We start from the raw sequence: 23,584 nt of genomic DNA, 5'->3' as shown, positions 1-23,584 counted from the left end.
AAGTTGACAAATTTATAACATTCGTATTAGACTGGAAACACACATGACGTTTTTTGAACCAAAGTCAGAAGCGGATCAAGCAGGAAGAAGATTAAGCCAAGCCTTTTGACTCCATTCCAGCCTTATAACGCTTTGTATAACACTTTAAAATAAATCCATGACAGTCCAGGATTCTGGTCTACACTCAGTCCTCCACTATTAATTTATTACCTAAAGCTTGACTTAATAAAATTTTTTTTGGGGGAAAAGCAGAACCTTGTCTAGCAATGAAGCCTGTTCTCTGCCAACACATTTGGCCGCTTAAATACTAATAAGGCATACACAATCTTAATTTAATATTGTTACAGTCTAATATTGCCCACAGTCAACATTTAACAAGATAATGTGTCATGAGACAAATCACAGGATGAATTCATGGACATGATAATGAGGTCTGCATATCCTAATGGCTGAACAGTCACCGGATCTCAATTTTATAGAACATCTATAGGATGCAGTGGAATAGACAGAGTGAAGTTAATAATCAGAATCTGTAATAAAGGTTTCAAGTACATAGTAATATCATTCCACTAAGAATTCAGGCTGTTGTAAGGGGAAAGAGTGTCCTATCAAGTACTGATAATGTGAACCTAATGAAATGAAGTGGCCTCATTCAAGTTTTAGTCATGTGACAATTTAATAGCAAATTGTTGTTCTATTTCTGTGCCAACATATATTTATTTGGTCTTGTTTTTCTCAGAACATATAAGGCTTCGATATTGTGTAATAAAACAAGTGATATATTTAACTCTGATGGAGTGGGAGAGCGGAGAGGAGAAAACTCAGCAGGATGTTTTAAAACGTCCTTGCAGAGATAGGTGTGGACCACCAGGGCATTTATAATCTATGGGCAGTCAGCAACTGGTTAAAATAGGTGCTTCCTAATAATCATTGATCTGTTTTTTTAATCCAATATAAAAAAAAACAATACATCTTTAAACCCACTTTGAAAACGTCTTAAAGACCCTTAAAACGTACCTAATTTTTAGACGACTTTTCAGAATAATCTGTTATATGTGCGTATAGGAGGAATAACACTATTTCTGGCATTATATGACTTGTACCTGGCATTCTTTTAGCAGTTTTCCCTCTGCAGGCTCTATTTTTAAATTTCAGTTTTCCCTGAGGTAGTGGGTGGAGCCTAACTGTTATCATGTCTTATATACACTGCACACAGAGCCACCCTGGTCTACTATCTCTCTGTAGCACACCCTTAGAAGCTGCAGCAGTATGGAGCACATCATACAGCAGTAAGGAGCAGTGTAGCGAAAAATCCAGCACAGAGGTGACATATAACTCTTACCAGCAGCCTATGTCTACTCTCTCTGCTTCTGCTCCCCCTCTCCTCTTCAAAGACTTTTATTGACAACAGCATCTGTGTCTTTGTGCTCCTGCTCCATCCTTCTGCTTCCCCTACCTTTTCCATAGACTTCTATAAGCAGCAGCACCCGTGTGTCTCTCACCTTGTGGCACTAACTTCACATACAATTTTCATAGATAAAACAGCTAAACTATAACAGTAAGTAAATTACAAAGTTGATATATATCAGGAATACTATAATATTACCATAAGTTGTTTGAAAAGTTAGTGTCCATTTAAAGAAGACATGTTCCAAAAAGCTATTTAGTGTATAGTAGATTACAGCGGAGATCTGATTGCTTTATAGTGCAGCCTAAGGTTGTACTATGGAAATATCCTGAAGACAACATGTCCCCTGGTGACTTGTGTGCAGAGTTGTCATGGGGACCGTGTGTGTTTTCTAATAGCTACTCAATACTTGTCCCAGGCTCATATTAAATATAGAACTATAATGAGGATCTTTCTTCTCAGCTGTTATTATTAAAAAAAATTGTAATGGAAGAACCAAATAAACAAAGTACAAAGGAAATAACCAAAATGTATGTGTTTTTTCATTTCGATTGACTCCTAAAATGATGTTTAACCGGTTGAGGACTGCCCACTGTGTACATATGCTATAGATTTAAGTTTGCTGCCTGAGTGATTGAGCAGCTAAATGTCGGGTGCCTGGTCGTCAGAGACTGCCAGGGACTTTGGAAAGAAGACAAAAAAGTATACTTGTCTACTCTACACTCACGTACACAACGCTCAATGAGCGCTGCTGCCTCTATTGATCCCGGTGGTCATATGATCGCCGAGATGCCGGTAGTAGGAGGCTGCTGCTGTATCTAACTAGACCCAGCACAGCCCTATCAGTGACAATGGTCACTATAACATGGCTGATCTCCCCTGCTGTAAAGCGCCAGTTACAGAGGAAATGTATAGTTTAAAAAAAATAAAATGAAATAATAAAAGTTCCCCAAATATATTTTCTGATGGAAAAAAAAATAAAATAAAAAAATAAACAAAGATAAATGAAGTAAAAATTACACATAAACCCCTACCTTAAAGGACAAGTGTCACGAGAAAAAAAAATTTGGATATCAATTTGCATTTAGTGTTTTATTATAAAATATTTTATTTATGTGTTTGTGTTTTACTTTTTTATATTTTTTCACTTTTTCTTCACTATGGGGGCTGCCATTTTTTTTGCCATCTCTGTATGTGTCGATTAACGACACATACAGTGATGGAATACGGCACACACATCCCCATAGTGAATGAGAACGGGAGCCGTTCCCACACAGACCAAAAGTCAGGTCTTCGCTAGAGCGAAATCCGGCGCCATGTTCATGTCGACCGGAAGCCGCGGCCAGACTGAGATGACGACTTCCGGTCGCGGCTTCCAGACTGGTCTTCTGAAGCAAGCACGAGGAGCGGAGGGAGCAGACCAGAGCGGACGGACCAGAGGGAGCAGCGGCAGGAGCAGGTAAGTTAGGTCTGTGTATGTACGTGTTTTACTGTGTGTTTACTACTGTATGTAAACCTACTACACTGTGTGCTAGCTCAAAAAATGGCGACACACAGTGTAGGAGGTTTGACCGTTCAATCCCCTCCTTTCTCCTGGCACTAGCCAGGATAAAGGAGGGGGGATTTTGTGAGCTCACTAGAGCAAGTGTGTTTACACCAAATTTGAAGCATAAAGCAATGTGGTTGCTTTACCACATGCAATGCTGCAATTTTGGGAATTGCTCCATCTAGTGACCAGCACTGGAAAATGTTATAAATTAGAATCTAATTTATAATATTTCCTGACTCGTGAAAAAAAATTTGGAAAGTACACTAACTGTTTAACAAAAAAAATAAAAACATTTCTAGCGCCACATTCCCTTTAACGCATTGTCACCTACATGTACATAAAAAGCGTTAAAGGGAAGTATGGAGCACGCACACGGGCTGAGTACGCTCCATACTCAACGGGTGTCGGCTGTGTGGTACAAAGTGAAAATTGTAATTGTTCCACAGATATGCCATTTCAGAGTCCAATATGTTGTGCCCAGCTTGTGCCACTGGAGACAAACACCCCAAAAATTATTAAAAGGCTTCTCCCGGTTAAAGCAATACCATATATGTGGTAGTAAACTGCTGTTTGGGCACAGTGTAGGGCTCAGTATTGAGGCAGCGTCTTTTGGAGCCTGGATTTTGCTTGGTAATAGTTCTGTTTGGGATATTACTTGTGATTCAGTGTATAATGTGGGGGCATATGTAATCTGTGAGGAGTACATCAGGGTATATGTAATCTGTGAGGAGTACATCAGGGTATATGTAATCTGTGAGGAGTACATCAGGGTATATGTAAGCTGTGCAGAGTACATCAGGGTATATGTAATATGTGAGGAGTACATCAGGGTATATGTAATTTGTGAGGAGTACATCAGGGTATATGTAATCTATGCGGAGTACATCAGGGTATATGTAATCTGTGAGGAGTACATCAGGGTATATGTAATATGTGAGGAGTACATCAGGGTATATGTAATCTGTGCGGAGTACATCAGGGTATATGTAATATGTGAGGAGTACATCAGGGTATATGTAATCTATGCGGAGTACATCAGGGTATATGTAATCTGTGAGGAGTACATCAGGGTATATGTAATCTATGCGGAGTACATCAGGGTATATGTAATCTGTGAGGAGTACATCAGGATATATGTAATATGTGAGGAGTACATCAAGATATATGTAATCTGTAAAGAGTACATCAGGGTATATGTAATATGTGAGGAGTACATCAGGATATATGTAATATGTGAGGAGTACATCAAGATATATGTAATCTGTAAAGAGTACATCAGGGTATATGTAATATGTGAGGAGTACATCAGCATATATGTAATATGTGAGGAGTACATCAGGGTATATGTAATCTGTGAGGAGTACATCAGGATATATGTAATATATGAGGAGTACATCAGGATATATGTAATCTGTGAGGAGTACATCAGGGTATATGTAATATGTGAGGAGTACATCAGGGTATATGTAATATGTGAGGAGTACATCAGGGTATAAGTAATATGTGAGGAGTACACCAGGGTATATGTAATATGTGAGGAGTACATAAGGGTATATGTAATATGTGAGGAGTACATCAGGGTATATGTAATATGTGAGGAGTACATCAGGGTATATGTAATCTATGAGGAGTACATCAGGATATATGTAATATGTGCGGAGTACATCAGGATATATGTAATCTGTGAGGAGTACATCAGGGTATATGTAATATGTGAGGAGTACATCAGGGTATATGTAATCTGTGAGGAGTACATCAGGGTATATGTAATGAGTGCATCAGGGTATATGTAATATGTGAGGAGTACATCAGGGGATATGTAATATGTGAGGAGTACATCAGGGGATATGTAATATGTGAGGAGTACATTAGGGGATATGTAATATGTGAGGAGTACATCAGGGTATATGTAATCTATGCAGAGTACATCAGGGTATATGTAATCTGTGTGGAGTACATCAGGGTATATGTAATCTGTGAGGAGTACATAAGGGTATATGTAAAATGTGACGACTACATCAGGGTAGATGTAATATGTGAGGAGTACATCAGGATATATTTAATCTGTGAGGAGTACATAAGGGTATATGTAAGATGTGCGGAGTACATCAGGGTATATGTAATCTGTGAGGAGTACATAAGGGTATATGTAAAATGTGACGACTACATCAGGGTAGATGTAATATGTGAGGAGTACATCAGGATATATTTAATCTGTGAGGAGTACATCAGGGTATATGTAAGCCGTGAGGAGTACATCAGGATATATGTAAACTGTGAGGAGTACATCTGGGTATATGTAATCTGTGAGGAGTACATCAGGGTATATGTAATATGTGAGGAGTACATCAGAGTATATGTAATCTGTGAGGAGTACATCAGGGTATATGTAATCTGTGAGGAGTACATCATGGTATATGTTAGCTGCGTGGAGTACACAAGGGTATATGTAATATGTAAGGAGTACATCAGGGTATATGTAATATGTGAGGAGTACATCAGGGTATATGTAATATGTGAGGAGTACATCAGGGTATATGTAATGAGTACATCAGGGTATATGTAATCTGTGAGGAGTACATCAGGGTATATGTAATCTGTGAGGAGTACATCAGGGTATATGTAATGAGTACATCAGGGTATATGTAATCTGTGAGGAGTACATCAGGGTATATGTAATATGTGAGGAGTACATCAGGGTATATGTAATGAGTAATCTGTGAGGAGTACATAAGGGTATATGTAAAATGTGACGACTACATCAGGGTAGATGTAATATGTGAGGAGTACATCAGGATATATTTAATCTGTGAGGAGTACATCAGGGTATATGTAATCTATGAAGAGTACATCGGGGTATATGTAAGCCGTGAGGAGCACATCAGGGTATATGTAATATGTGTGGTGTACATCAGGGTATATGTATCTGTGTGGAGTACATCAGGGTATATGTAATATGTGAGGAGTACATCAGGGTATATGTAATCTGTGAGGAGTACATCACGGTATATGTAATCTGTGAGGAGTACATCAGGGTATATGTAATATGTGAGGAGTACATCAGAGTATATGTAATCTGTGTGGAGTACATCAGGGTATATGTAATATGTGAGGAGTACATCAGAGTATATGTAATCTGTGTGGAGTACATCAGGGTATATGTAATATGTGAGGAGTACATCAGAGTATATGTAATATGTGAGGAGTACATCAGAGTATATGTAATCTGTGAGGAGTACATCATGGTATATGTAATCTGTGAGGAGTACATCAGGGTATATGTAATATGTGAGGAGTACATCAGAGTATATGTAATATGTGAGGAGTACATCAGGGTATATGTAATATGTGAGGAGTACATCAGGGTATATGTAAGATGTGAGGAGTACATCAGGGTATATGTAATATGTGAGGAGTACATCAGGGTATATGTAATATGTGAGGAGTACATCAGGGTATATGTAATATGTGAGGAGTACATCAGGGTATATGTAATATGTGAGGAGTACATCAGGGTATATGTAATATGTGAGGAGTACATCAGGGTATATGTAAGCTGTGTGGAGTACATCAGGATATATGTAATATGTGAGGAGTACATCAGGGTATATGTAAGCTGTGTGGAGTACACAAGGGTATATGTAATATGTGAGGAGTACATCAGGGTATATGTAAGCTGTGCGGAGTACATCATGGCATAATAAGAGGGTATAATGGGGTAAATAATTCAATTATCCATAGATGTGTGTTACGCTGTGATGCAATCCTTTATGCACAGGCCGGTGTCGCACTGATAAATGGTGTCCTTACTTATCCCCCTTTTGGTCCACACTCTGCACCTTTGTAGTTTGGGGAATTTTGCTGGGAAAGTGTTGTCCTGGTAGAATACGGGCGCCCTCGCTTCCAGCAGATATGTTTGTGCCCTTCTCTTCGTGGTTTCCAAATATTAGAGCCCTGATAATCACCTCTTGAAACAGAAGGAATGTTCCGCTCGGACCAGCTCATCTGCATATTTTTTCATCCTCGACTAATGGGAGCCATATCTTTTTTCATAGATGTAGTGGTTTGGGGGCTTTTTATTAATACCATTGTGAGGAACATGCAACTTTTCAAACACATTTTATTCCATTTGTTTTAGGCAAACTGATCAATAAACAGCAATTTTTTTTTAATGTGGCTTTCACTGTTCTGTATAAATCACGTTACCTTTATCCTGCCGGTTATTTTTATTTAATTTTTTTATTTTATTGATTGAGCAGAGTGAAGGCTTATTTTTTGTGGGCGAGCTGTAGTTTTTATTGGTACATATGACTTTTTGATCACTTTATATTACATTATTTTTTAGCGCAAAGGTGACCAAAAAAATAGAGATTCTAGCGGTTTAATTTCTTTTTTACGGTATTCACATTGCGATTTAAATAATGTTATATTGTAATAATTCAGACTTTTTACGGTGGCGGTGATACCAATATTGTTTATTTTTTACAATACTTTAAGAGGAAAAGTGGGAAAAGGTTTTTTTTTTGTACACCACTAAAAAAAGTTAACTATTTTTAACACTGTTAGTCCCTGCACGGGCTGTGAACCAGCGATCGTCAGACATACTAATGTATTGAATTATTGTCATTTTTACAGGCTGCTGGGGTTCCTCCCAAAATCTGACACGAAGCATAGTGCATGACCGGATCTATAGAACATCTTGTAGAGAACTTCTATGTGCAGTCACAGCTCCCTCAGGTCCTGCACTATGTATAACACATTGTCTGACCTGTTAGGCTAGATTCACACGAGCATGTTCGGTCCGTAATGGACGGAACGTATTTCGGCCGCAAGTGCCGAACCGAACACACTGCAGGGAAAATGCGTCCTATGGGACTCAATGAAAATTTAAACTTCGCTCCGTTTCTTTGACCATTGACCTCCAGCGGGTCATTTTTTAAGTATGTTTTATATTAATCTCTTTCTTTATGTCTGTCTAATTATTTCCCTTTTATTATAGAATCAATCAACTAGACCATACTTGGAGAGAATTGAGATACGAGAACTGTGATATGAACAAATTGATTTCCTCTAAGAAATGTCGTGTATTTTTGTCTAAATCTTCAATTATTATATTTTATTGTCTATGCGGCACATATATGAATTATTATAATTAATAATTTTTGGGGTGTATATACACATGATTTTATCACTGTATATATAATTTTTAAATATATTTTTTATATATATATATATTTATTTTTTTCATCACTTTTACTGTATTGTATATTTGAGTATTTATTTGATGCATTATTTTATTGTTTACATATGTATATGCATACGATTATATCACTGCACTTGTTTATTTTATTTTTTGCACATTCGCACTTTTACACATATATTTCATGTGTATTGACATGTACATAGTACTTGTATATACATATGTCTCTTTTTGCACTTTAGTATATTTATACATTCTTCGAGCTTATTAACGCTGAAATTATCAATGTACAATTGTTTGATATATTTTTTGGTACATTGTTTATTAAATTGTATTCACTTTCACTTTTTCACTTATTTTTCACATTATATGCATTGATGTGCCTTTCTATATCAAATCTCAAACGTATAGATATATTATATTGTTCTGGGGTCTATTCTGAATATATATTTTTTGAAGATTATGCTATCTAATCATATTACCCATATTGTATGTATTTTTTAAAATGTCCATTTAAGGTTATTTCAGTACATATATAAGTGGCGACATTCTTTAGGAATTGCAACATGTTAAAATTGCTCCAGTATTCACCTCCGTGACGAATCTGTCCAGTAGTGTGCCCTATTAATATGTGTCATTACTTACCTCACATCGGGGTTTTCTCTGTGCGCTTACGTCAGGGGGGAGGGGCCTCGCTTTCTTCCGATTGGCGAATCTGTATCGAGTTGGGCGTGTTTTACCGGCGTCAGACGCCGTCGTCCCACGTTGATGACGCATGACCGGAAGTACACTTGCGGCCATCTCCATGCCTGGCGCATGATGCCGATATCACAAACTCATGAGGTTATGTAACCTATTTTTGTGCACACGATTGGACAGAGGGTTCTTTAAAAGGGTGACCTCAGCTGGAGAGACGCCACCCCCGGACGAAGGCATCCCGCCGAAACGCGCGTCGGGTCTGACGGTCTCTCTCTGCAGAGGTATCATCATGGGTATGTTACTGTTTTCACCCCTTTCATGCTGCTTCATTTAAAATCTGTTTGGAGCGGTATTTGCCTGTATTTCCTTGCTGATCGAAGCATTACAGGGTTTTGCTTAGCAACAGGGTGCTGGTGTTTGTGCCATTTCAGACTCTATTATTGACTTAGTTTTAATGTGCACATTACTACACCATATATGCTATTGTTTGCACAATAGTTCCTAACATCTATTTAATTAGTCTGTCTGCTCCAGTAAAACAACTATACACTGTTTATATTTGTTATTTTACTTATTGTGTATACATATCCTCTGCATTGGATGAACGTTTTTATTCATGCTTCTAATGACTCATCTTTTAATCTTTGCGATTTTTTAGAAAAAAGTTTGTATTTTCTCAATTACATGTGTTGTGTTAATTGTACCCCACACTTTATAGGCTATACTATAGAACCCCTTGTAGAGAACTTCTATGTGCAGTCACAGCTCCCTCAGGTCCTGCACTATGTATAACACATTGTCTGACGTGTTAGGCTAGATTCACACGAGCATGTTCGGTCCGTAATGGACAGAACGTATTTCGGCCGCAAGTCCCGGACCGAACACACTGCAGGGAGCTGGGCTCCTAGCATCATAGTTATGTACGACGCTAGGAGTCCCTGCCTCTCCGTGGAACTTCTGTCCCGTACTGAAAACATAATTACAGTAAGGGACAGTTGTCTCACAGCGAGGCAGGGACTCCTAGCATCGTACATAACTATGATGCTAGGAGCCTGGCTCCCTACGGTGTGTTCGGTCTGGGACTTGCGGCCGAAATACGTTCCGTCAATTACGGACTGAACATGCTCGTGTGAATCCAGCCTTACTGTAATGTAGAACCAAGGAGGAACCCCACCTTAACAAACCTCCCAATTCACTTTCTAAATTCATTATTCCTTACCTGTGGTAACACCTCCTGGAATTCCCTCCTCCACTTCACTCTTACACGGTTGATCGCCCCCCATCTGCTCTTCTTCTGCTTCATCCTCCACTTTAATATTAGTCAGATCTTCCCCCTGATTTCACATATTTAACAATTCAGTACAATACAGCAGAGAGTGCGAAGAATCTAACAGATCAACATAAGAAACCACCAAAATCTATGACCACATCTATGACCGCAGGACCAAAAAGCTCCACACCCCCCTATATAGATCTGGTGTAGGGCTCAGCTTCATCTACCTGATGATTCTCTGGGACATTGTGATTTTCCTCTGGACAGTCCTGGGAATACAGAGGACTGGGACATCTCTCTGGTGGATTTCTCCTACTGGATCCATCTGTAGGAAACACACAGTGATGGAATAGATTATTTACACGTGATGATGAGATGATGGGAGTAGTATCTAGGTGACTTGTAAAGACAAATCTTTTTAAACTAATGAACGTCCCCCCTCCTTACGCTGATCAGCCACTACATCCATTTCCTCTTCTGCTTCATCTTTAACCTCAACCTTAATATCAATCAGATTTTTACCCTAATCAAACGAGAAAAATAAATATAGCATTAAATTTCGGTTAATTACTTTAAAGTCATATTTTTATGAGACTTTGGCACCATCTACCTGATGAATCTCTGGAACATTGTGATACAGAGGACTGGGACATCTCTCTTGTGGATTTCTCCTATGGGATCCATCTGTAGGAAACACACAGTGATGGATTAGATTATTTACATGGGATGATGGGAGTAGTATCTAGGTGACCCTCAAAACAGGTTTGTCTTTACAACTAATGAAAGTCTCCAGCTCCTTACACTGATCAGCCACTACATCCATCTCCTCTTCGCTTTCATCTTTAACCTCAAACTTAATATAAATCAGGTTTTCACCCTAAACAGACAAGAAAAATGACTTTATAGCAGAGGTGTAGTTTGGTTCTCCAGCACCCGGGGCAAAGATTCAGTTTGCCCCCCACCCCCCCCCCCAACATCTCCTTCTCCCTTGCCATGTTTGCTTCCTCTACCAATCAATGAGGTGTAATTTTGTTTATGTAACTCGAGGATAAAACCATTTGTACATTTTACAAGCGATATAGTTCTAGAAAGGAGTTACTGGAACAATAAATTAAAATAAAATAAATTAAAGAGGTCAGTGCCGGACTACAACAGATTGTATAACGGAGGCTAATGAGACTACATGGTGACATAATGAACAGCCTTCTCTCGAAGATAGTGTCACCCCCCCCTGTAGTTACTGCCACACAACCACCTATTGTACATACTGCCACAACCACCTTTGTAGTTACTGCCACACAGCCCTTTGCAGATACTTCTATAAAAACAACCCCTCCTTGTAGATACTGCCACACAGCCCCCCTTGTAGATACTGCCAGACACCCCTAGTAGATAGTATTACACCCCCCCTTGTAGATAGTGCCAAACACCCCCCCATGTAGATAGTGCTACACCCCCCCTTGTAGATACTGCCACACAGCCTCCCTTGTAGATACTGCCACACAGCTCCTCTGTAGATAATGCCACACTCCCCCCTAGGAGAAAATGCCAAACACCCTCCCTGTAGATAGTGCCACACCCCTTGTAGATACTGCCACACTCCCCCCAGGGGATAGTGCCACACACACACCCTTGTAGATAGTGCAGTGGAATCCCTGCTCTGCCTGGAGGAGCCCCTGACGTCACTGTCCATATATGGATAGTGATGTCAGGGGCTTCTCCAAGAGCGGAATCCCTGGCCAGAGTGTTTGCAATGCTCTGGATGCGGTTTTTACTCCAGGAGGAGTCCCTAATGTCACTGTCCATATATGGACAGGGGTGTCAGGGGTTCCCTTTAGGAGCGGAATACCCGGCCAAAGCATCGGCAACTCTCTGGCCAGGGATTCCGCTCCAGGAGGAGTGAATGGTAGAGCAGGGATAGTTTACTGCTCTGCCATAATATTCAATTGTGTCTGCATCCTGAGGACGCAGATAAATTGAACATGGCAGTTGCCGGGACACGCCTCTGTAAATTTGGGACTCTCCTGGAAAATTCAGGATTGTTGGCAACTATGCCCATGCAGCCTGGTAACCCCTACCTTCTTTCCTATTTGTGCCTGGGGCACACGCTCCACCTGACCCCCCCAGCTTTATAGTCATATTGTGATGAGAGCTTAGCGCCATCTACCTGATGATTCTCTGGGACATTGTGATTTTCCTCTGGACAGTCCTGGGAATACAGAGGACAGGGGCATCTCTCTGGTGGATTTCTTCTACTGGATCCATCTGCAGGAAACACACAGTGACGGAATACAAGACTACTGTATATCTGTCTGTATATCACACACTTCCCTCCACACCTGCAATTCCATGTTTATTTAATCAAAGTCTAAAGGGCGCGTCCTGAGATTTGCAGATACAGTTGAAAGTGGTCGGGCGCAGAGGACATTTATTAAGAGCTCCCTGCCAACCCAAAAAAAGTGCCCTGGTACGCCCTGGAACAATTACACCTCTGCTTATTAGGGAATTCTAAATTTCAAGAGAGGGAACCCACAGTGAAGACTCTCATCTTTTATTAGTCACACAAAAGTACCTATATTAAGGAAAACAAATACTCCAAGTTTTCTCTCCACAAGGGGTGGGAAACCACTGAGGTGTAGGAGGAAGCTCTACGGTTTTATAAAACCAAGTTTCCTTTTACCTGATGTGGTTATGAAGAATGAGAAAATAAAAATATATGATTACATTTAGTTAATTGGTTTTCAGTGAGCCCATAACCGCACCATTAGAGAGACTGCCTCCCACCTGGACAGGAAACAGAAGCTGTATAAAGAGAGGGAACACCTCCATCCTCCTCTGTAGCAAGATCCATGGACCAATTAGGACAAATACGTCAATATTTTTAAATGAACGAGCCACACTGTCCTCCTCAATATATACAATAATCAGCCATAACATTAAAACCACTGATGCGCGAAGTGAAAAACATTGACAATGGCGCCTGACAAGGGAGGAGATTTTCGGCAGCAAATGAGTTTTTAAAGTTGATGCGTTGGAAACATGGGCAGGCAAAAGAATCTGAGCGACTTTGACAAGGGCTAAATTGTGATGGCTAGATGACTGGGTCAGAGCATCTCTAAAATGGATGGTCCCGGGGGTATTCCTAGTATGCAGTGGTTAGTATGTATCAAAAGTGGTCCAAGGAACGACAACAGGTGAAAGGGTCATTGATGTGCATGGGGAACAAACGCCTGGCCTTCTGGTCCGATCCCACAGGAGAACTACTGCAGAACAAACTGTTCAAAAACATAATGCTGGCTATGATTGAAAGGTGTCGGAACACACAGAGCGCCTCTCATTGCGGCCAGCCACGTCTACACAAGCGCCATTTTGCAGAGCGCCTCTCATTGTGGGCAGCCGTGTGTACACTAGCGCCATTTCGTAAAAGCGCCTCCCATTGCGGCAAGCCATGTCTACACTGAGACATTTTGCAGGAACCAGCATACTACAGTGCCTGAGGAAGGTCAAGGATATGACGGAAACGTTACTGGCAAAATAATAAATATCTACCTTGAAAATTACTCCCGTTGGTGTGCATTGTACCTTCTTCATACCTAACTGGATTGGGCCCCTACGTATGCACCCACCTGAGGAGCAGTTGCTATCTAGCCCTCGATAAACTGGAACAGACAGAGCATTTCAGCTCGCTGCATTTAGGGCTGCATCACTGCGGACTAGTCCTATTGCGGATACCTGCCCTCTGGCAAAAGCTTCTACAATGGGCATCAGAAATGGACGATAAAGCAATGGAAGAAAGTTGCATGATCTGATTAATCAAGTTAACTTTTACATCAAATGAACGGCCGGGTACGTGTGCGTCGCTTCCTGGAGAAGAGATGGGAAGAACTACTCGAGAACAAATTGCAGAGCGGCTGGCGGCTGAGGAAGTGAGATGCTTTGGGCAATGTTCTGCTGGAAAAAAGTTGGGTCCTGGCATTCATATAGATGTTTTTTTGAAACATACCACCTACCTAAACATGGTCATATATCAAGTAAACCCCTTCATGGCAGCAGTATTGCCAAATGGCAGGGACCTCTTTCTGCAGGATAATGTGCTCTGCCGCACTGCAAACATCATTCAGAAATGGTTTGAGGAACATGACAAAGAGTTCAAAGTGTTCAGAGCTCAAAGTGTTCACTTCAACTTCCAATTCCCCAGATCTTAATCCGATCGATCATCTGTAGGACACGCTGGAAAAACAAGTCCGATCCAAGGAGGCCCCATCTCACAACTTACAGGACTTAAAGGATCTGCTGCCAACGTATAGGTGCCAGATACAAAAGGAACCTTCAGAGGTCTTGTGGAGTTCCATGCCTCAATGAATCAGAGCTGTTTTGTTGGCAAAAAGGGGACATACACAATATTAGGAAGGTGGTTTAAATGTTATGGCTGATGGGTGTATATCTTAGGCTCTGTGCAAACCAAGTTTTGAGCCTTCTGTCGGAGTTACACGTCAGTAGGACTCCTGACGTATACCTTCCACGGAAAGCTGCAATGTATCTCACTGTATAGACATACAATAGGACATGTTGCCTATACAGCCCCTTTCCCCTCGCAAGCAGCCGCCTCATTCCGGGAGTATGTATTGTGCCCAGCTATGAGGTGCGGGCCGGAAGTGTTCTTGTTTGCGGCACGAGCACAGCTAGGTGGACATGACTAAGCATGAGTCGGGGCACGATATATACTGCTGTGCTGGTGTGGCAAGGAGAAGGGGGTCACATCCACCGTGAACACTGCAGGCGCTATTGTCTCTGTTTTAGAGAAGGTTATTCAAGGAGCAAGATCAGGTCAAGCCTCTTTCGATCATCCGAGGCGGAGATACACAGTATTGCAAGGATTGAGTTCACCCAGGGAAGCTGCAGTGATAACTGTTCAGTTACATCACTCGAGCTTCTCACCTTATCCGTTTAACAGAGTCTTGTGACGTATGCCATATAGTGCGATCTGCCACCTATAGGCTCCCATTGTAAAAAAAAACGTATATGTTTAGGGTATATGTTTTTTTACTGGACTTCGCAGGATGGATTAGTGTAGCCTACCACGCTATTCGATACAGTCTTTTTTGCTGTATAATGTATATCTATATATGTACACTACCGTTCAAAAGTTTGGGGTCACCCAGACAATTTTGTGTTTTCCATGAAAACTCACACTTATATTTATCAAATGAGTTGCAAAATGACTAGAAAATATAGTCAAGACATTGACAAGGTTAGAAATAATGATTTTTATTTGAAATAATAATTTTCTCCTTCAAACTTTGCTTTTGTCAAAGAATGCTCCATTTGCAGCAATTACAGCATTGCAGACCTTTGGCATTCTAGCTGTTAATTTGCTGAGGTAATCGGGAGAAATTTCACCCCATGCTTCCAGAAGCCCCTCCCACAAGTTAGATTGGCTTGATGGGCACTTCTTGCATACCATACGGTCAAGCTCCTCCCACAACAGCTCTATGGGGTTGAGATCTGGTGACTGCGCTGGCCACTCCATTACAGATAGAATACCAGCTGCCTGTTTCTTCCCTAAATAGTTCTTGCAGAATTTGGAGGTGTGCTTTGGGTCATTGTCCTATTATAGGATGAATTTGGCTTCAATCAAGCGCTGTCCACAGGGTATGGCATGGCGTTGCAAAATGGAGTGATAGCCTTCCTTATTCAAAATCCCTTTTACCTTGTACAAATCTCCCACTTTACCAGCACCAAAGCAACCCCAGACCATCACATTACCTCCACCATGCTTTACAGATGGCGTAAGGCACTCTTCCGGCATCTTTTCAGTTGTTCTGCATCTCACAGATGTTCTTCTGTGTGATCCAAACACCTCAAACTTCGACTCGTCTGTCCATAACACTTTTTTCCAATATTCCTCTGTCCAATGTCTGTGTGCTTTTGCCCATATTAATCTTTTCCTTTTATTAGCCAGTCTCAGATATGGATTTTTTTTTGCACTCTGCCCTGAAGGCCAGCATCCCGGAGTCGCCTCTTCACTGTAGACGTTAACACGGGCGTTTTGCGGGTACTATTTAATGAAGCTGCCAGTTGAGGACATGTACTTGTCTTGTTGCTCAGTTGTGCAGCGAGGCATCCCACTTCTCTTTCTACTCTGGTTAGAGCCTGTGTGTGCTGTCCTCTGAAGGGAGTAGTACACACTGTTGTAGGAAATCTTCAGTTTCTTGGCAATTTCTCACATGGAATAGCCTTCATATTTAAGAACAAGAATAGACTATCGAGTTTCACATGAAAGCTCTCTTTTTCTAGCCATTTTGAGAGTGTAATCGAACCCACAAATGTAATGCTCCAGATTCTCAACTAGCTCAAAGGAAGGTCAGTTTTATAGCTCCTCTAAACAGCAAAACTGTTTACAGCGGTGCTAACATAATTGCACAAGGGTTTTCAAGTGTTTTCTAATCATCCATTAGCCTTCTAACACAGTTAGCAAACACAATGTACCATTAGAACACTGGAGTGATGGTTGCTGGAAATGGGCCTCTATACACCTATGTAGATATTGCATTAAAAACCAGACGTTTACAGCTAGAATAGTCATTTAGCACATTAACAATGTATAGAGTGTATTTCTGATTAATTTAATGTTATCTTCATTGAAAAAAACTGTGCTTTTCTTTCAAAAATAAGGAAATTTCTAAGTGACCCTAAACTTTTGAACGGTAGTGTATATCAGCCCGATGAAGGACAAACAGATGGTTCAATGAGACACCTCAGGTAATGGTTCAAGGTATGGCCATAAGATTTCTTATATACAAAGATATTAAAATAATCTTATGGGCCACTATCAGATATGTATCAACTATGAATAATATGGTGGCAATGTATACTGCAGATATTACAATAATGTTAGTAGAAGAGAAGAATTTCTTCTTGTTGTTTACTAAACCTTTTTTCTTATTAAGAGTGACAGAATCATGAGAGGAGGGAAATGTAGGAGAACTTCAGTATGGAATGGCCACTTGGTCCATTTTTCCTGAATTTTCAATAATGAAATTAATGAACAAAATTATTATTGCATTTTTGGATTCTAATATTTTGCTTTCTGAACACATTTCATTTTGGGCGGATCTTTTGTTGGATAATATCCGTGTTTGGCTCTAACGAGGATAAGGGGCCACAACCTCTTGTTATCTTTAGTTTTAGAGATTGAAAATAAAAAGGAAGTAATGTAGGATCATATGATTTACTGGCTTTTAATCATGAGCGGATGTCATTTAATGTTGTACTACTTATGTCAGGGATCATTACCATGTATATTGTTTGCAAAAATATTATCCTCACATATATGTATGTATATATCAGTATATTACACAAAGAACTGGAATCTAATAAAATGGAGAATGTATCAGGGGCACGCCTATGGAGACACCACCCCTGGAATGCAAGAGGAGTGTACAGAAGAACTTACAGCTGAATAGAGCCAATGAGGCTTAAAGAGGCTCTGTCACCAGATTTTCAAACCCCTATCCCCTATTGCAGCTGATCGGCGCTGCAATGTAGATAACAGTAACGTTTTTCTTTTTCAAAAACGAGCATTTTTGGCAAAGTTCTGAACATTTTCATATTTATGCAAATGAGCCTTTCTTATGTACAACTGGGCGTGTTTAAAGTTATGTCCAACTGGGTGTTTATTGTGTTCGTTACATCTGGGTGTGTTTACTTGTTTTACTAGCTGGGCGTTGTGAATGCAAGTGTATGATGCTGACGAATCAGCATCATCCACTTCTCTTCGTTACCACCCAGCTTCTGGCAGTGCACAGACACACAGCGTGTCCTCGCTCATCCGACGCGATGAAGTTCCTGTGGGAGGAAGTGAGTGACGTCACAGCGTGATCTCGCGAGGACACGCTGTGTGTCTGTGCACTGCCAGAAGCTGGGTGGTAACGAAGAGAAGTGGATGATGCTGATTCGTCAGCATCATACACTTCCATTCACATCGCCCAGCTAGTAAAACAAGTAAACACACCCAGATTTAACGAACACAATAAACGCCCAGTTGGACATAACTTTAAACACGCCCAGTTGTACATAAGAAAGGCTCATTTGCATAAATATAAAAATGCTCATAACTTGGCCAAAAATGCTCGTTTTTGAAAAAGAAAAACGTTACTGTTATCTACATTGCAGCGCCGATCAGCTGCAATAGGAGATAGGGGTTTGAAAATCTGGTGACAGAGCCTCTTTAAGCACGTCCCACCTTCCTACAAAGAAGATTTCTTTGTGTTTCTTTGTTCAAATAAAGTTTCAGTTCACTTTTGTCTGTGTGGTGTACTTTTTCCATGCATGCATGCTTTCAGTTTTCAATTTACAGAGGTGGTTATTCGGTGTGAGATAACAGGGAGAAGGAAGCTACCCTGTCATTTGGCGCCCGAACGTGGGGACACAATTGAGGGGATGTCGGAATCCGGACAATCGACAATCACAGGGTGAAACAGACGACCCAGGACTGCCCACTGAGGGAGCCTGATCACCTCCATAATAAACACGGTAAGTCAGTTGATTTTATTAATCTTCGACTTATCTGTGTTAGTGGACGGTCTTGTGGGTATCCGTAGAACCCTGGTCGACTGGCTCGATTATCGCAGGCGACAGGAGAGACATCCCCGCTGTGTGGTCACGAACCCGTAAGAAATTAGTCGCGCCCGACTAACCATCCTCTGGGTAATTAGGGACTAGATAGAAAATATAACCTGTTTTATACAGGGGCACGATAAGTCGTGAGTAATTTTCCAGCAAGACCTGTGAGTTGCAGACTGGGGGATTGTAATATTCCAGCGAGATTTAATAAAAAATTGCAGACTGGAAGATTGTTATATTCCAGCGAGATGTAATAAATATATTGCAGACTGGAGATTGTAATATTTTGGCGAGACTTAGAGAGAGAGTTGCAGACTGCGAAATTGTAATATTTCTGGCCAGACCAAGAGTTGTAGACCGAAAATTGTTATATAAATTACGTGTATAATATAGACTGGAAAAAAGAAAGAGATGGATCCAGCGCTGTGTCCTTGAAATTGTGTTTAAAAAAACGGAAACTATTTCCAAGTTTTAATGAAAAAATGAATAAATATAAAAACAGGTAACATTGTAGATAGATATTCTCAAATAAATCGTAGGATTTTTGGCAGTGTGAGCGGTGCCTACGCGTTTCTGACGCATACAGCGTCCTTAGTCATGGCTTCTGCTCAGAAACTGTATGCGTCAGAAACGCGTAGGCACCGCTCACACTGCCACAAATCCTACGATTTATTTGAGAATATCTATCTACAATGTTACCTGTTTTTATATTTATTCATTTTTTCATTAAAACTTGGAAATAGTTTCCGTTTTTAAACACAATTTCAAGGACACAGCGCTGGATCCATCTCTTTCTTTTTTCCTGACTTCTTGCGTGTGCCGACACGAGGATCCGTGTGCAAGTCTATACATGCGATAAGGTGAGCTGGAGGAATCCTCCCAAACTTTTTCTCTATAATATAGACTGTTAGAATGGATGGTTTACGGTCCATATTCAAATCATCAGGATCACCCGTACCCGGACGATCCTATTCGGATTTGGTGAAGCGAATGGAAGTTGGGAATAAGTAAGGTGTTGTATGTTATATGTATTAGAAAACACAGGACCAGCCGCCGCCCGGTAATGGCCGCCGTACCTCATGTTGAGTGTGTCCTCATTGTGTCTCCCCCCCTACCCCTAATGAGGTCACGCCCAGCCCAACCAAATCAGTATGAAATGATGGCCTTGTTAACTTTGTCATTTCCCTAAGTAACACATGCTGCAGTGTTTTTATTCTATTCTAGCTTCCGTCCCAGCTGTACAGGACGCTGTGCACTGGTGAGAAGACACGTCATCATAATATAGAGATGGTGGCCGACAGATTGGACACTGTTACAGATTATGTGTGTTAAGGATCTGCCAGGCACAGCGTCTGTATCCACGCCTATAGGTAATCAGCCTGCACCTGCTTCTATGTCTGTGAGACTGACTCCATCTTCCACCAATCAGGATGGCAGGCTTAGGAGTGGGAGAGCCTATCACAGCCTGGCCAGACGGAGCTAGCTCCCGCCCTCTGTCTATTTATACCTGCCTTTCCTGTTCCTCCTTGCTTGTGATTCTTGTTTTGTTTCTGCAGCTTCTTTAACCATTTGACCCTGCTTCATATCGACCCTGGCTTACTGACTACTCTCCTGCTCTCCGTTTGGTACCTCGTACACTCATGGTTTGACTCGGCTTGTTCACTACTCTCCTGCTCTGCGTTTGGTATCTCGTACACTCCTGGTTTGACTCGGATCGTTCACCACTCTTGTTGCTCGCGGTGTTGCCGTGGGCAACTGCCCCTTTTCCCTTACTTCTGTGTACCCTTGTCTGTTTGTCTGTCGGGCTCTTATTGAGTGTAGGGACCGTCGCCCAGTTGTACCCCGTTGTCTAGGGCGGGTCGTTGCAAGTAGGTAGGGACTGAGTGGCGGGTAGATTAGGGCTCACTTGTCTGTTTCCTTACCCCGTCATTACATAATCACAAGCACATATACCTACTCTACCCTGGTCCCTCACACTACTATGGACCCCCTTGAGACCCTGGTTCAGCAAATGCAGGGTCTCTCCCTACAGGTCCAGGCCCTGGCTCAGAGGGTCAACCAGCCTGATGCTACCATGGTAGTGCCCCTCACCTCACCTCTTGAACCCCACCTCAAGTTGCCTGACCGGTTCTCAGGGGACCGGAAGACTTTTCTCTCCTTTCGGGAGAGTTGTAGGCTCTATTTTCGTTTAAAGCCCCACTCCTCAGGTTCTGAGAGCCAGCGGGTGGGTATAATTATGTCCCGGCTCCAGGAAGGGCCCCAAGAATGGGCCTTCTCCTTGGCTCCTGACGCCCCTGAACTTTCCTCCGTTGATCTTTTCTTTTCTGCTCTTGGACTCATTTATGACAAGACTGACAGGACTGCCTTTGCCGAGAGTCAGCTGGTGACCTTACGTCAGGGTAAGAGACCTGTTGAGGAGTATTGCTCTGACTTTAGGAAGTGGTGCGTAGCGTCTCGGTGGAATGACCCTGCCTTAAGGTGCCCCCTGAGGAAGCAACCAAAGATAGCGAAACGCGCGTTGGGGTTGTACTGTGGACCTCTCAGCACGGACATATTCTGATACTCTCACTTTTCAATGGGTAAGACAGCATCACTATAACTGCTCACCGTATATTTACTGATTTTCCCTATGTGACCCCATTTTGGCCAGGTAATATCCATTGTTGCCACATAACCAAGAGGACATTGTGGACTATCAGTATATGATCCACTTGGATGAGATACATTATATATTTAACTGCGTGGGTAGTATATATGGATCTGCCCTAGTATACCACTCTGTTACCTAATATTGTCCTGTGTTGTATGATGTACCACGGTATTAGTACTAGAGTCTTCTTATGATGTGCTTTTAAATGTATTTTATTTTCTATTAATAAAATCTATATATTCTTGTATACTCAGACGTTATGCTCTTTTCTTCGGTATGGTTCTATAATAATGGAGCTTTCTACCTGATGCAATATGGGGAGAAGTTGGTTTTTCAAACTTTGCCTAGCCTGTAACCAGTATATGCTTGGAGTCTATTTATCTATAATTCTTATCTTAAGGTGCCAGTATAGGTTGGGTCTGTCGAACGCCCTGAAAGACCTGCTAGTTAGCTATCCCTAGCTCAGGTTATGGCTTTAGCGGTACGACTTGACCGACGTCTCAGGGAACGACAACGTGAACGTTTTTGTGTTTTCTCCTCTGACTCCCCCATGATGCTTCCCGAGGTTCCGTTGCTTCGTTCTTCCACGGAAGACTGGAGGTACCTATGCAACTCGGGGCCTCCGTGTCCCCCCGACAACGTAGAGAGTTCCGCAGGAAGAATGGTCTCTGCTTCTATTGTGGGGATGACAAGCATCAAGTGAACACCTGTCCTAGGCGTAAGAATAAGCAGCCGGAAAACTTCCGCGCCTAAGTGATCATCGGGGAGGTCACTTGGGCGCACAGGTATTTCCCGTAAATATGAAACGTAATAAAATCTTGCTTCCCTTTCAGGTCTCTTTTGGTGGTAGGTCTGCTACCGGCAGTGCCTTCGTGGATTCAGGGTCGTCTGCTAATATCATGTCTGTGGAATTTGCTATGTCTCTAGCTATGCCTTTGATTGATTTGCCTAAACCTGTCCCGGTAGTGGGTATTCACTCCACTCCTCTTGCTAATGGTTATTTTACACAGCATACCCCTGTTTTTGAACTCCTTGTTGGCTCCATGCATTTGGAGCAGTGCTCTGTACTGTTGATGCAGGGATTATCGTCAGAATTGGTTTTAGGCCTTCCCTGGTTGCAGTTGCATAATCCCACGTTTGACTGGAATACTGGGGATCTTACCAAATCGGGTAATGAATGCTTGACGTCATGTTTTTCTGTTAATTCTATTTCTCCCCCTGAGGAGGTGAACACGCTACCTGAGTTTGTTCAGGACTTCGCTGATGTTTTCTCTAAGGAGGCCTCCGAAGTGTTACCTCCTCATAGAGAATACGATTGCGCTATCGATTTGGTACCAGGATCTAAGCTCCCTAAGGGTAGGATATTTAATCTCTCTTGTCCCGAACGTGAAGCCATGAGAGAGTATATCCAGGAATGCCTGGCCAAGGGTTACATTCGCCCCTCTACGTCTCCGGTAGGTGCTGGCTTCTTCTTCGTAGGGAAGAAGGATGGTGGTCTTAGGCCATGTATTGACTACCGTAACTTGAATAAGGTCACTGTAAGGAACCAGTATCCCCTTCCTTTGATTCCTGATCTCTTTAATCAGGTTCAGGGGGCCCAATGGTTCTCTAAGTTTGATCTACGGGGGGCGTATAACCTTATCCGCATCAAAGAGGGGGATGAGTGGAAGACTGCGTTTAACACGCCCGAAGGTCATTTCGAATACCTCGTCATGCCCTTTGGGTTGTGTAATGCTCCCGCGGTCTTCCAGAATTTCATAAATGGGATTTTAAGAGATTACCTGGGGGTATTTCTTGTAGTGTACCTTGATGACATACTTGTGTTTTCCAAGGACTGGTCCTCCCACATTGAGCATGTTAGGAAGGTCTCCAGGTCCTTCGGGAAAACAAACTGTTTGCGAAGACCGAAAAATGTGTGTTTGGGGTGCAGGAGATACAATTTTTGGGTCAAATCCTCACTCCTCATGAATTCCGCATGGACCCCGCTAAGGTCCAGGCTGTAGCGGAATGGGTCCAACCAACCTGCCTCCCTGAAGGCGTTACAGTGCTTCTTGGGGTTCGCTAATTATTACAGGAGATTTATTGCTAACTTCTCGGTCATCGCTAAGCCTCTTACGGATCTCACTCGCAAGGGTGCTGATCTCCGCCGCTGGCCTCCTGAGGCTGTCCAGGCTTTTGAG

The 23,584-nt window shown here is 41.8% G+C and overlaps 1 protein-coding gene across 2 annotated transcripts in view; it reads right to left on the bottom strand.

Annotated features, from left to right (window-relative positions):
- The window catches only part of LOC142664087 (uncharacterized), a 14,113-nt gene extending 1,723 nt beyond the window's left edge, over positions 1-12,390 (bottom strand). The window contains exons 1-5 of one of the 2 annotated variants that reach the window (XM_075843035.1): positions 12,297-12,390; positions 10,931-11,006; positions 10,740-10,813; positions 10,357-10,652; positions 10,076-10,190 (exon numbers count right to left, since the gene is read on the bottom strand). In XM_075843035.1, the coding sequence (XP_075699150.1) occupies positions 10,076-10,139 (64 nt within the window). In that variant the 5' untranslated portion in view covers positions 10,140-10,190; positions 10,357-10,652; positions 10,740-10,813; positions 10,931-11,006; positions 12,297-12,390. The remainder of the gene's footprint in view (positions 1-10,075; positions 10,191-10,356; positions 10,653-10,739; positions 10,814-10,930; positions 11,007-12,296) is intronic. The other variant, XM_075843042.1, reaches the window with a different exon arrangement.
- Positions 12,391-23,584: the final 11,194 nt, after the last annotated feature.

Source organism: Rhinoderma darwinii, chromosome 1 (genome assembly GCF_050947455.1).
Source record: "Rhinoderma darwinii isolate aRhiDar2 chromosome 1, aRhiDar2.hap1, whole genome shotgun sequence".
Taxonomy (NCBI): domain Eukaryota; kingdom Metazoa; phylum Chordata; class Amphibia; order Anura; family Rhinodermatidae; genus Rhinoderma; species Rhinoderma darwinii.
Note: the sequence above shows the minus strand (reverse complement) of the source record. Positions and strands in the feature narration are given on the sequence as shown.